General features: G+C 33.1%; 1 protein-coding gene across 7 annotated transcripts in view; it reads right to left on the bottom strand.

The window, feature by feature from the left end:
• Nucleotides 1–13,613, bottom strand: part of LOC127066163 (putative uncharacterized protein DDB_G0277255) — a 295,758-nt gene that overhangs the window by 48,547 nt on the left and 233,598 nt on the right. For all 7 annotated transcript variants that reach the window (XM_050999553.1, XM_050999560.1, XM_050999558.1 and 4 more), the window contains one exon: nt 3,436–5,069. In XM_050999553.1, the coding sequence (XP_050855510.1) occupies nt 3,436–5,069 (1,634 nt within the window). The remainder of the gene's footprint in view (nt 1–3,435; nt 5,070–13,613) is intronic.

Below are 13,613 nucleotides of genomic sequence, written 5' to 3'. Positions count from 1 at the left end.
TTTTATATCATTCGATAATCCGAATTTGACGATAAAGATCACGATCGTTCTAACGATTGTTTTAATTTTAAGTTTTGATAAGACTCCTAAAGATTATATCCAACGATTATAAAAATGATACGAATAAGGTAACCTTTGATCTTGATAGTATTTTCTATGCTACGCTACAGATACAAGAAAACTTACAATACACAAGAACGAATGCTTTCTCACGGGAGGCATCACTCCGATTCACTCTCAAACCTAGAGTTTATCAAACGTTCGCGAATAAAAGTCGAGTTTCCTACGGACCAAGGAGTCGTTAGTTACGAAAGTTAGTTCACAGCCGCGACATTAGTCTTCGACACTCGTGCTACGGGAGAGTATACGCGAGAGAGGTCAAAGTTTTCACTTCGGAGGTCGAAGAGAGGGTCGGAGAAGGTAAGGTAAGCAACTTCTCCGAGAATTTAACTCTGTCGTCTTTCGAAACTAGAATCTAGTCGACTGATACGTATCGCCAATTTCAAGGACTTTTCTCTATCTCTCTCTCTCTCTCTCTCTCTCTTCCTTTCTCTCTTTCTCTCTCATTTTTTTATTAATTAATTTATTTCCGTATCATCGCAACAAAAAAATTTATAAAATAAACATCGATTATAATAAATTTATTACTATAATAAAAATATTTTTTAAGTTATTTATATCAATTTCAAGAATCTCTCTCTCTCTCTCTTTTTCTACCTTATTTTTTTTTATTAATTAATTTTTTTTTTAAATAATTCATTGACGAATCAAATTTCACTAATAGTCTAAGTCAATATTTTACTTATTATTCGTATTCGATGATGTATACTATCAGTAGTATAAGTCAATGCGTATGTACGTTTGTAATAGTACGAGTCAACGTTTTATATTAATAGTAGTACGAGTAAATACGTAATATACGTATATACGTATTTGCAGTAGTAGGAGTCAATATTTGACATAGTAGTACGAGTCAATGTTCGATACTATCGGTGTTATGACTCAACGTGTTATACATTAACAGTAGTACGAGTCAATGCTTCATATTGTCGGTAGTACGAGTCAATATTTGATATAGTAGTACAAGTAGTCAATGTTTGATATTATCAGCGGTATTATTAATCAATAGGTTATACATTAGGAGTACTACGAGTAATTGTTCGATATTATCGATAGTATTAGTCAATGTTTCAGATACGCACAACTGCAACAGTACATGAAATCATTGATTCGTACTACTCGTAAAAAATCTGATATTAATTTTCAAACGATTATAGATTATAAATCATTTCAAAAATTCTTACATAGATTATTGATTGCGAATAATTTGAAAAATTCTTGGAATGATTAAGGATCGTAGATAATTTCAAAAATTCTTGGAACGATTATGGATTACAAATCATTTCAAAAATTTTTATCTATTTTTCTTTTTCGTACGAAACATTTCTATCCTTTTCTTATATTCATACACACACACATACACACACACACATATATATATATATATACATAAATATATATACACATAAATACATATATATACATAAATATATATATATACATAAATATATATACACATAAATATATATATATATATTAAACTAATTTTTCTTTACTACCGATCGGTCATTTTTGAAAGACGATGTTTCGCGATAAAGTTTGTCGTTCTCGAAGGCGGTTTCAAGTCGTTTGCTATTCTTGAAGCATATCAATATATATATATATATATATATATATATATATATATATATATATATATATTTATAGATCTATATCTATATATATTATGGATATCCAAGGTGGAATCGGAAGCACTCGTTTTCGTTCCTTGGCACGGCCGAACGCCACAATCGGTTTCACATTACGTATTCCAGAGAATATGAATCCCTGAGGAATTTCAAGCGACTTCGTACTCTACCTCTTGCTCACGAGAGAATCTATGAGAAAGAGAAAGAGAGAGAGAGAGAAAAAGAAAGAGAAAAAGAGAGAGGATAAGATAAGGGTGGGGTTTCTCAAACTCGAGAAAGAGACACCGAGAAGAGGCACCGATTGAAATGCGGAAAGTTTCTTGCTGACAAAACGTGCACCAGAGAAATATACCGCTAAAAGTAAACGAAAAAGAAACGGAGAGAAGATTAACAAAGTGTTTGCAATTATGATCTTTCTCTCTCTCTAACTCATTTTAATCTCGCTCCCCTCCATCTTTCTTTTCTATTTTATTATTTACTTTTTTCTCTCTCCCTCTTATTCGCTCATCCATAAAATTATTTTATTATTACCACCAACGATTCTCTCGCAATAACACCGAATAATTATTTCACTGTGAGTTCGTATATTAAAGATAAAAAAATAAAAGATAAATTAATAGAAGAATAAAAACAAAAAAAATGTCGTTTCGCGGATTGGTTCCTTTTTTCTTCCCTTCCTTTTTCCCTTCGCTTTCTATTTTTCTTTTTTTTCTTTCTTTCTTCTTTTTTTTTTTTTTTTTTATTAAGCGATCCCTCTCGAACGTTTTTTTCATTACATGTCCTCTCTACATATACGACCACTATGCGCATTCCCTCTTACAACGGTTTAACGAATGAAATCATTCGGTATTCGTGGCTAGATTCTGGAAACGGGCAACCCGGTAGATTAGCTTCGTTGTTCTTTCGCGTTTCGATTAAGGCTAATCACGATCGAAGCCGAAAACGTTCGCATCCACGAATCCCACGTAGAGTTGCGATTTGCATCACAGAAAGAGAGAGAGAGAGAGAGGATGAGAAGGAGAGAGATAGATAGATAGATAGATAGATAGATAGATAGAGAGAGAGAGAGAGAGAGAGAACGGAAACGCGCGTACCTCGATCGATTCGCAGTAGAACCGTTTAATCTGATAACGGCAAATGGTATACATAAACTCCGATATTGGAGAGCTCAGCTGATGGATTTACTTTTAGTAATAAGCTTTCGATATTAAGCGTTAGATTATTTTTTTGTTTTCTTTTTTGTTTGTTTGTTTGTTTTTGTTCTTATCCGTCAAACAACGATCATGTATTTTTTGCGTGCATATGTAGTTATACATTTTAAGATCGTGTTATCCGAGATATATTTTGTTGCGTAAAAATATTTGGAGAATTAGTATTACGTTGTTGTTATCATTTTTATTATTATATCCGTATATTTTGTTTTAATCGATAATAAAAATGAATAATATATACCGATTAAGATTTTTCTCGATATTTTAATTTGTTTATCACCAACGTCGATCTTATTCTAAGATCTATCGGATAAGAGAAAAGTGTTGATCTATAAAATTGTAGAGTATTTGAAACGTCTGATTTTAACCAACGAATCGTTACAAGATATACCAAATTTTGATTTACGCGTACTAAATTCACGATTATAATACGTATCGATAATACGGATTGATAAGATTGATTTAATTGTTCTTACCTTTTTATCGCCAAGCAAGCCTATCTTGCAATCAAGGCCAACGGTGCTACCGATCCTTGCAGTTACGTTAATCTCTCGATCGCCATCGACGAAGTAAGGTCCAAATTTCCCAATGGCACTGTCAACGCTCGGCAGAATAAATTTTCCACCTAACTCCTTTTGCGTGCTAGTAATAATCGATTGACGACGATTACTACCGTTATTATTACTATTATTATTATTATTCTTATTATTATTATTATTATGACCGTCGTTGTTCCTTTCGAGTTCGGTTTTAACCGAAGGTTTGATCTCGTAAAACGCTTTCGTTGATTTCTCGTTAGCAGATATCAACAATTCGTTCATTAATCTCGAACGATGATCCTTCCTCGTTTCTGGGATCATTTTTAATGGATCTTCGATTTTGGTAGGGTCGATATCGTGATTACTGTTACGGACAGATTTAACAAGGGATTCGATAGAACGATCACGTTCCTTCTCGTCGACATTTAACTCTTCAAACATTTCTGGCTTTGGTACTTGAAAGGATATCGCTCTTATGTCATTGAAATCCTTGCGCTCGATCGATTCGGTTGAACGCAGATATTGCGAGGGCGAGTTATCGATCGAACGCAGACTGGACGATTCAAAATGTCCATGATCGATATCTTGATCCAGCTCGTTCTCGTGTCGTAACTTTAACCGAGAAGATCGATGAAGATCGTTCGATCTGACGTTGCTCGAAGAGGAAGAGGAAGAGGAAGAAGAAGAGGAGGAGGAGGAGGAGGAGGAGGACGATGACTCGACTTCGATCCTACTGTTGTTGTTGCTGTTGCTGATGTTGATGATACTACTACTACTACTATTACTACTATTACTATTAGTACTACTACTATTACTATTACTACTACTATTACTACTACTACTACTACTACTACTACTACTCGTCGAGGGATCCTGTCGAGGTACTTCCAAGTAAGTAGCCTTCACTGTGACACTGTTTTCCAATCGGCTTTCGAATAGGCTCGTACTACCAGCTAACACCGAGAAATCCCTGGACGTAGTGACATCGATCGGTATCCTTTGATGGGATCTCGGTGGTACGATCGTCACGGTTGAATCGTCCTTAGGATCATCCTGAATCCTCGATATACCCTGATCAACCTTTTTACTCTGATCCCTCTGATACCGTGACGACTCTGTCTCCTCGTAATCGAGAAACTCGATTCTATTTACTTCCTTTCTAATTGTCCTCTTTTCGGTATTATTATTCCTATTCGATCGTTCTATCGTCGGTGTCATCGTCGTTGCCGATGACGTCGTTACATCAGATTTTCTCTTTTTCTTTGGATAAGACAAATCGATCGTAGAATTAACGTCGATATTCTCGACGGGCCAAACTTCCTCTTCTTTAACTTCCTCTTTATTATTGGTATTGTTGTTATCGGTGTTGTTACTGCTTTGGTTATTGTTGCTATTGCTACTGCTGTTACTGTTACTGTTGCTGTTGTTATTGTTATTGTTATTGTTATTGTTGTTGTTGTTGTTATTTCTCGTACTCCTCTCGTTACCCGGAAAGTGTCGATGATCCTCCTCCGTGTTCCTGCCTCCAGGATGATTGATATCAAGCCCGATGGCGCCACCGTTCTCGGCTTCTGCAAACAGAAAGAGAGACAGAGAGAGATATCGGAGTAAACAGCTATATTATTCTTCCAAGCTTAAATTCGTATTGCTTCCTGGGAATGGCTAGTGACCGAAAAGAGAGAGAGAGAGAGAGAGAGAGAGAGATTGAAAGGAGTAATCGTCGAGAATGAGAGGATGAAGACCATGGCTCGTCCGTCATGTCAGTTCGTTCGACGTGCTCACCGAAAAAGGTCTCTAGTACCGAGGATCTTTATGTCTGTTCGTGATCGAAGTCGTTGCTCGGGGGTGAAAGAGCGTGGAGGATGAGAAATGATGGATTTGGTAATACTACTCCTCGTCTTCTTGCTACTTCACTTTTTCCCCTCTCCTTCCAACCCTTCACCCTTCCGTCCTTCCCATCCCACCAACAAAATTTGTCGGATACGATTATAGCCAAGGGCTATTCTTTCTTACGAACGACTCCAAAGTAAACATTCAAATATATTTCTTTTTATCGTCTATTTATAGGTATGTTGAGTATATATGTATGTATACGCACGAGTACATATGAGTAGAAAGTATCGCACGAGACACACGAAAATTATGTTCAAGATTATTTAAAATTTAGTGATCTTTTTTTCGAATAAAGCTGTGACAGGTCAATTTTTGTTTGTTTGTTTGTTTTTTTTTTGTTTTTTTGTCTAAGATCAATTTTCACAAATTTCTCCATTTTGAACTAACATTTTAAGATAAATCATCTGAAAAATCTTGATTGGAAACGGAGGTCAAGTGATATGTCGTTTGAAAGGTCTTTTAATTCTCTCTGCAATGCTTCGTTTCTTTCTCTTTTTCTTTTTTCTTAATTTTGCATTAATCGTATTTTCGATCTTTTCTTTCTAGAAAATACATATATATATTTCTATTATATATATATTTTTCTTGTTTTTCTTTTTCCTCTTGTGATTCCTATTCTGATTTTTCTTACCGTCAAAGAAAATAAAAATAATCCAAAAAATATCGAAAGAGTATTGGCTAGAAAGAAAGGAATATATAGGAATTTAAGTTAAGGGTAGAAGGAGCAAAGGAGTTTCTATGGCACGGTTTTTCGTTCGAGTATATTTCACCTGTTTCTTCCAAAAAAAAAAAAAAAAGAAAGAAGCAGAAAAAGAAGAAAAAGAAAAAAAAAGAAAGAAAGAAAGAAAGAAAGAAAGAAAGAAAAAAAGTGAAAAAGCAGTAGACCAAAGGTATTCCACGTAAAGGTATTTCGATTTATTTCTCAAACGGCTGGAAATTTCGATATCTGGACGCGAGAGAACGGTGATGGTGGTGGTACACGGATTTACTGCGGCAACCATCACTGAACGGCGACCTTTCATCGTCTTGCAAATGTACCCATCGAGTTTTGCGGGAGACGAGAATAAATCTTTCGTGGAATAGTGTGCTCACCTATCCGTTCTATACAATACTACTACCTTCTCTAATACCTTCTACGTTGGACTATATTTCCTTTCTGCGTTGCACGTTCCGAGATATAATCGAAATGCGATTGCACGACGATTCCAAGGAAGAAATGCATTGTACTATTCCGATATATATATGTGTGTGTGTGTGTATGTATAGATAGATAGATAGAAAGAATGTCACCCCCGAGGTTCGTTGGATTTCCAACAAAACGTCATATTATTCCAAGCGTAAACTCTCGCCTCGAGATTCAAGGACCTTAACTATTTTTAGGATATTTCTGGATATCAAGCAGCACTGGTAGATCTTTTTAAAGAAAGCTGCGAAGGAACGTTGGCGTTTTACCGGATGCAGTTAGCTACCTGGCTGGCTTGCTTTCTTTCTTTACTACTAAAGGATATTAAAAAAAAAGAAAGAAAGAAAGAAAAAGGAAAGAAAAAAAAAGGATAAGAATAATAAGAGAGAATCTTACGAACCGTACGGAGATTTACCAGCACGTGGAAAAGAAATGTTTGTTCAACTTTTTGAACGTTAAAAAAAAAAGAGAGAGAGAAAAAAAACAAAAAAGAGAGAAGAACAAGAAGAAGAACAAGAAAAAGAAAGAAAGATGAACTTGGCAACGAGGGAATAATTTAAAACAACAAGAGGAGAGGGTTAGTATTACGCTACTACCCTATAAATGCAGACTCGTACGCTCTAGATATTCTAGATATTTAAGGTTTCAATCGCGATTGAAGTTAGCATGGAAGAAGCCAAGATAAGAAAATGAATGACGAAACTTTTGTCCAGATCTCTCTCTCTCTCTCTCTCTCTTTCTCTCTCCCTCCCTCTCTTTCAACCCTCTCCTCTTTTCTTTTCCCTCCCACTACCAACTCGCTACCAACATAGACGCTAACCCCTACCGTGCACTGCTACGATTGTCTGAGTCGTATGTCTCTCGGCGGCGAGCTAAAGAATGGTTTCCGCTCCAAATACTTCCTATTCGAAGTGAAAAACGGATAAATAGAATTAAAAGGCGATTTATAACGTTGAGATATAAGACATCGGAAACATCCTATCGTTTCTTCTTTTACTTTATCTCTTTCTCTCTTTACACGTGCGTATGCATAAATGTGTATACGTGTAGGTATCTCTAATACATGTGTGTGCGCTCACGGTTATCGTTTTATCGAATATTTTCGATAAACTTTCTTGATTCTTCGTGATTCTATAATTTTATGATCGGTGCGTTTGTTTATTGATGGAACGAACGATGACGTAAATTATTTCCTTTAATTCTATGATAAAAAGAAAAAAGTGTATTGTTGGAAAGTATTGTTGAAAGATATCATTATCTTGTCCGAGTTAAAGGTTATATTGTTTTGATTTATTTCATAGCAAAATATTTAATAAATCTCTCTTAACGATTCTACTAATTTTATTTGTTTTCTTGACGGAACGAACGATTCGACGTAAATTATTTCTTTTAATTCTACGGGAAGAAGAAAAGAAACAAAGAGTTGTGATTTCAAAGAGGAAAATATTGTTGGAGGATATCATTGTCTTGTCGAAGTTAAAGCTTGATATTATTTTTATTAGTTTTATCGAAATCACATTTCATGTATCATTCTTAAGGATTCAACAATTTTATAATGAATTCATTCGTTTATCGACGAATAAATTAATCGCGGATTATCACTTCGAATCGTACTTAAAAAAAAAATTATATACATATATATATATATATATATATATATATATATATAAATTAAAATTGAAGACGAAAGTTAGAAGAAAATATTGTTAGAAGATATCATTATCTCGTTGAAATTAAACGAACTTCGCAACATTATTTTCTACTCGTTAGTAAACAGAATTTTCCTTGTACGTTGTCTGTTTACCATTATTAAATCTACGTCCTATATACATATTTTACACACCTGAGGATTACATATGTATGTATATCAGATACGCTTTAATACTCAGGTACATGCATGTTCCATCGCTTATTACGTACTAGCTCTCCTATTTTCAAGAGATAAATATTTATTCGTCTTTGGAGCTCGTAAAACGATACCCTCGCTACCATCACTACTACTACTATCATCATCGTTCAACTTCTCTTCCATTAACTATACAAACGAATTTAAATTGGCTATATAGGACTATTTGATTCGTATAATATATATGTGTGTGGTGTATGTATGTGTTCATGTACGTAAAAATTTTGTGTGTGTTTTTAATGAAAAAGTTAAAAGTTTTAATGGTATTCTATATATGTGTTTATAATATATTTTATATATATATTTTTTTTTTCGTTATCTTGAAAAATTGTCAAAAAGTAAATAAATATATGTAGGTAGATAGATATATAGGTACGTATATAGAAAATAGATGATCGAGAGATAATGTTAGTTATTCGTCATCTCAATATTATCATACTCGTTCATTCTCTCTCGAAAATGAAACGATAGTAATTAGGAACGTTAGAAATTTGATAACTATTATGTACGAGAGAATAAAAAAAAGAAAGGAACATAAAACGAATATTATGGAAGATACCAAACGTTAAAAGTAATTACGCGGAAGTTCATCAAAAGGTTTTTATGGAATTACGAGTATGGCGTATTTAGGGGCAGTATAAAATATATCTATATCTCTTCGTTTGTATTTACAACGCGATAATTATTATGTATGTACATACGCTATATGGAAATGAGTTTACGATAGAATTTTGTATTATGGAAAATATCAAATGTTAATATTAATGTTAAATTAATTATCTGAAAGTTATCAAAGATTTTGATTGAAAATTCGAGTATGTTTTCAGGCTATAGAAAATTATACGTACATATATCTCTTTGTTTGTACATATGTAGAATTATAAATTATTTATGTATGTATATATATATATATATATATATATATATATATATATAATATTCTTACGATGAAAACCGACGAGTATGTTTATATGACGTTCGATATACCTATATAAGCTTATGTCAAAGTGTATCTAAGTGCATATATATGCATGTATGCAAGTGATGCGTATGGAGAAAGCCTTTCTCCATCGTGTTTCGACAAAATAGGTGGTGAGATACGTTCTACGTGACTCGGTTTATTGTTTAGTTTAGTTGATTCGAGTGGAAAATGCTGCTGTTGCTGCTGCTACTGCTGCTACTACTACTGCACCGAGGAATACAAGATGAAATATGGACTTTTACAAGGACCTGTCGTAACCCTCATATATTCGAGACTTTCATGCTTCGCTGCTTCATCGATCACAATATTTCTTATCTTTATATATATATATATATATATATATATATATATATATATATATTTGTCTTTATACACACGTCTATATACAATTTTGCATACTCAATTTTAATAACTTATACTATATCTTTATGTAACACACATATATATATATATATATATATATATATATATGTATATATACATATACGTATAAAAACATATATATAAAACGAATTATAGTACTAATAGGAATACTGATATAAAATATATTTCTACTGTACGAAAGTAGAAAGTAATTAAAAAATGTAACAAGAAGATAAAAGAAATAAAAAAAAAGAAAAGAAATTTCAACGTAAGATGATCGATATAAGAAAATTTGTGGGAATCGTTCGAACGATATTCCGATCAACGTAAGATACAAATGATTCGAAGGATCGTCGAAGATCTTACTTTACTTGTCGACATCGTTCGTTGACTCACTGATAAATAGAAACATATTTGGCAACTACCAAAGCTATTTACGCGAGTGGATGCCATTGGCGCTGTCTGGATTTTAACGTTTCACCAACGAAAAGATATGGCTTTCTGTAACATGATCGAGCCAAGGGTTCTATCTCCATCTCATTCGTTATGTATATCGAAATGCGGAAGTGATATATATATATATATATATATATATATATGTATATATGTATGAATATGTTCGAAGTTGTATACTTTATCGTAAAGTATTTATTGCGTTTTACGAATCATTTCATCTTGATTTTTTAATAAAATAAATGGAGAAGTTGAATTCGTCAAGATTCGATATATAAACAACGATCGTTGCAATGACATTTATAATCATGTATATTAGAAATTAAATTAAATTAAATTGCATTAAATCCGTACGGGAATGTTAAAAGATTGATATGTCATTAGACGATCTTTTAAAAAATTAGAAAGGTCTTCTCGAAATTAGTTTCATTAAAATTTCATATATTCAATGATTATTGCAATCTAATTTAAAATTAGATTAAATTCCTGCACTACGTATATAAAATTTATGGATCGTTACACGGTCCTCTAAAAAAAAAAAAAAAAGAAAAAAAGAAAAGAAAAAAGAAGAAAAAAATAAACTTGAAAAATCTTCTCGAAATCAGATTCATTAAAATTTGATTATATCCAATGATCATTGCAATCTAATTTAAAATTGGATTAGATTCGTGCACTAGATATTTAAAATTTATAGATCATTACGCGATCTTCTAAAAGAAAAAAAAAAAAGAAAAAAAAAACTTGAAAAATCTTTTAATAACTACGTTCATTAATACTTGATATATCCAATGATTATCTCGATCAATTATGAAATTCTCCATATTACAAGCAATTAAACCAACACTAATTAAATATCTGAAACACTAAGTATCTAAAACGTACGAATCAATAAACGATCTTTTCGAAATTGCGTTCATTAAAATTTGATATATCCGATATCATAATATCAAATCAATAAAAAAATTCTCTATATTATTAAGAATTAAATTAAATTCGTACGATAGTACGATTTGAAAACGATGAAAGAAATTGATTAAAATAGGATTAGATAAAATTCTAACGTTTTAACATATGTATCTACGATCATATGAGATCATATGACGCAGATGAATTCTAGTAAATATATGTAAACGGAACATATATATATACGTATATATACATACATACACACACACATAGACAGATAGACAGACAGATAAACGTACAAACGCACAAACACACACACACACACCACACACATACCTACATAAATAACCTAATAGCTCGAATAGAATTCAGTCGGAAATTACCGCGTAGGATCAAAAGCGTTTCTGGTCAGTACTATTCAGCTTTCAAAGGAACTAAAATTATCGTTATCCTGCGTTATCTAATATTTATCCTATCCTTTGGATATACCATGGAAATCCGATTAATCCAACGCAGACGAGTCACGATATGTTAACGACTGACCGCGAAGATTATTATTTACCGACACGATAAAATAAATCTGTATTACAAGGAACGATACGCAGTTGATATTACGCGGATTCGTAATAATAATTATTTGGATTAAAGGACAAAGGATGAAAAGGACGAAGGGAGAACGACGACGAGGATTTTGGGCGAAGAAATTCGTCGAAAGAAATTATTTGTTTTGTTTTGATTTAAACAATTAGAGAGGCCAAAGGAAAGGAGAATAAGAAGGAGTGGGGAGTAAACGAACGATCTTCAAGGTCTCAAAGAAAAACAGTAGATGATTGTCGTTCGCAATATACGGTGAAACGTCGAAGAACAAGGATGTGCGCGAATACACGGAACAAGACGCAAGAAGACTCCGATCGATCGTTTTGTTCGGAGAACCGTGCTCGTATAATTTCGTTTTGTTCGGTTAGTTCGATCGTCGAAAGTTTGCCAAGTAATAGTTACCTATCTCTAACTATATTCCATAGGGAGGAGACGCAAGAGTAGATCGAAACGTTAGAGAGATATACACGCGCATATATACACGTGTGTGTGTGTGTGTATGTGTGTGAGAAGCACCGTCTTGCCGTCTTGAATTGCTGCTTGCTCGTATTCGAAAAATATCCTAGGAGATATCCGCGTGGAATCTCTAACCCTCTTCTTTCGTCTCGTCTTAAGACGTTACTCGATAATGGTATGTATAGTTGTATACAATACTTACGAGTGTATTTATGTATCTATGTATTTATATATATATATATATATATATATATATATATATGTATGTATGTATGTATGTATGTATGTATTTATTATGTCCACGATTATATTCGCCACGTTAGTTCGCGTGAGTCACGAGATCTCGTCGTTACGTAATATCGAAATGATAATGAGCTTCCACGACGATGAGATATACGTTCTACATAATAGACATTTTTCTTTTCTTTTCTTTTCTTTTCTTTTCTTTTTCTTGTTTCTTGTTTCTTTCTGTTGATTCTTTTCTTTTTTATTTTCCGATCACCAAAATGCGAAAGCGAGTAATATCGATATTGACATTGTGCTTACATGAGATACATAGAATTACGTAAGTACTATATTTATATTCTTGATTACTTTTTATTAATGATGGTATCATAATTTATCGTTTCGATCGATCCGATCCATCGATCGAATACGTTACGTAATTTACTTATCTATTTATTCATTCATTCGTTTATTTATTTAATTCTTTTTTTTTCTTTCCCTTTCTATCTTTTCTTTTTCTTTTCTTTTTTTTTGCTTTTTTGATCTCGTAATTACGACACGTTACAATTAATTAATTAGAGTCCCGTGTAGAGTTTTGACGTCAGGATCATAGGATAGACAAGTAAGTACATGCATACGTACGTACGACGGAGGATTCTTTTTTCTTTCTTTCTTTTTCTTCTCCCTTTAATTCACGACCAGTTGAAGATATCAAAGTGTAAAATAAACGAGATAAGAGTAAATCCGAGCGAAATTTAACGTAGGGGGTTACATAAAGCTTAGATATATATCTATGTATCTATGTACGTATGTACATACGTATGTATATACGTAGGTAGTGGTACTTTCGAAAATCTCGGACGATGTAAATGAACGCGAAGATGAGGTACTGTGAGTTAAAAGGAGAATGAGAAGGAACGAATTACAAGCGTTACTCGCTACCCAGTACGAAGAATTAGGTTGCTCAGAGAAATGAGAGAAAGAGAGATAGATAGAGAGAGAAAGAGATAAAGATAAAGATAAAGATAGAGAGATAGATAGAGAATGGTTCGTAGATAGCCTCGATTCTAAGCTACATATACCTACGTATAGCTGAAATTCTCTCGAAACTGCTTTAAATGACGAAAATGGACAGTACGATGAGAAAATGA

The sequence above is a fragment of the Vespula vulgaris genome, chromosome 9, assembly GCF_905475345.1.
Source record: "Vespula vulgaris chromosome 9, iyVesVulg1.1, whole genome shotgun sequence".
Lineage (NCBI taxonomy): Eukaryota > Metazoa > Arthropoda > Insecta > Hymenoptera > Vespidae > Vespula > Vespula vulgaris.
The sequence above is the reverse complement of the archived record's forward strand: the minus strand, read 5'-3'. Positions and strand labels throughout refer to the sequence as shown.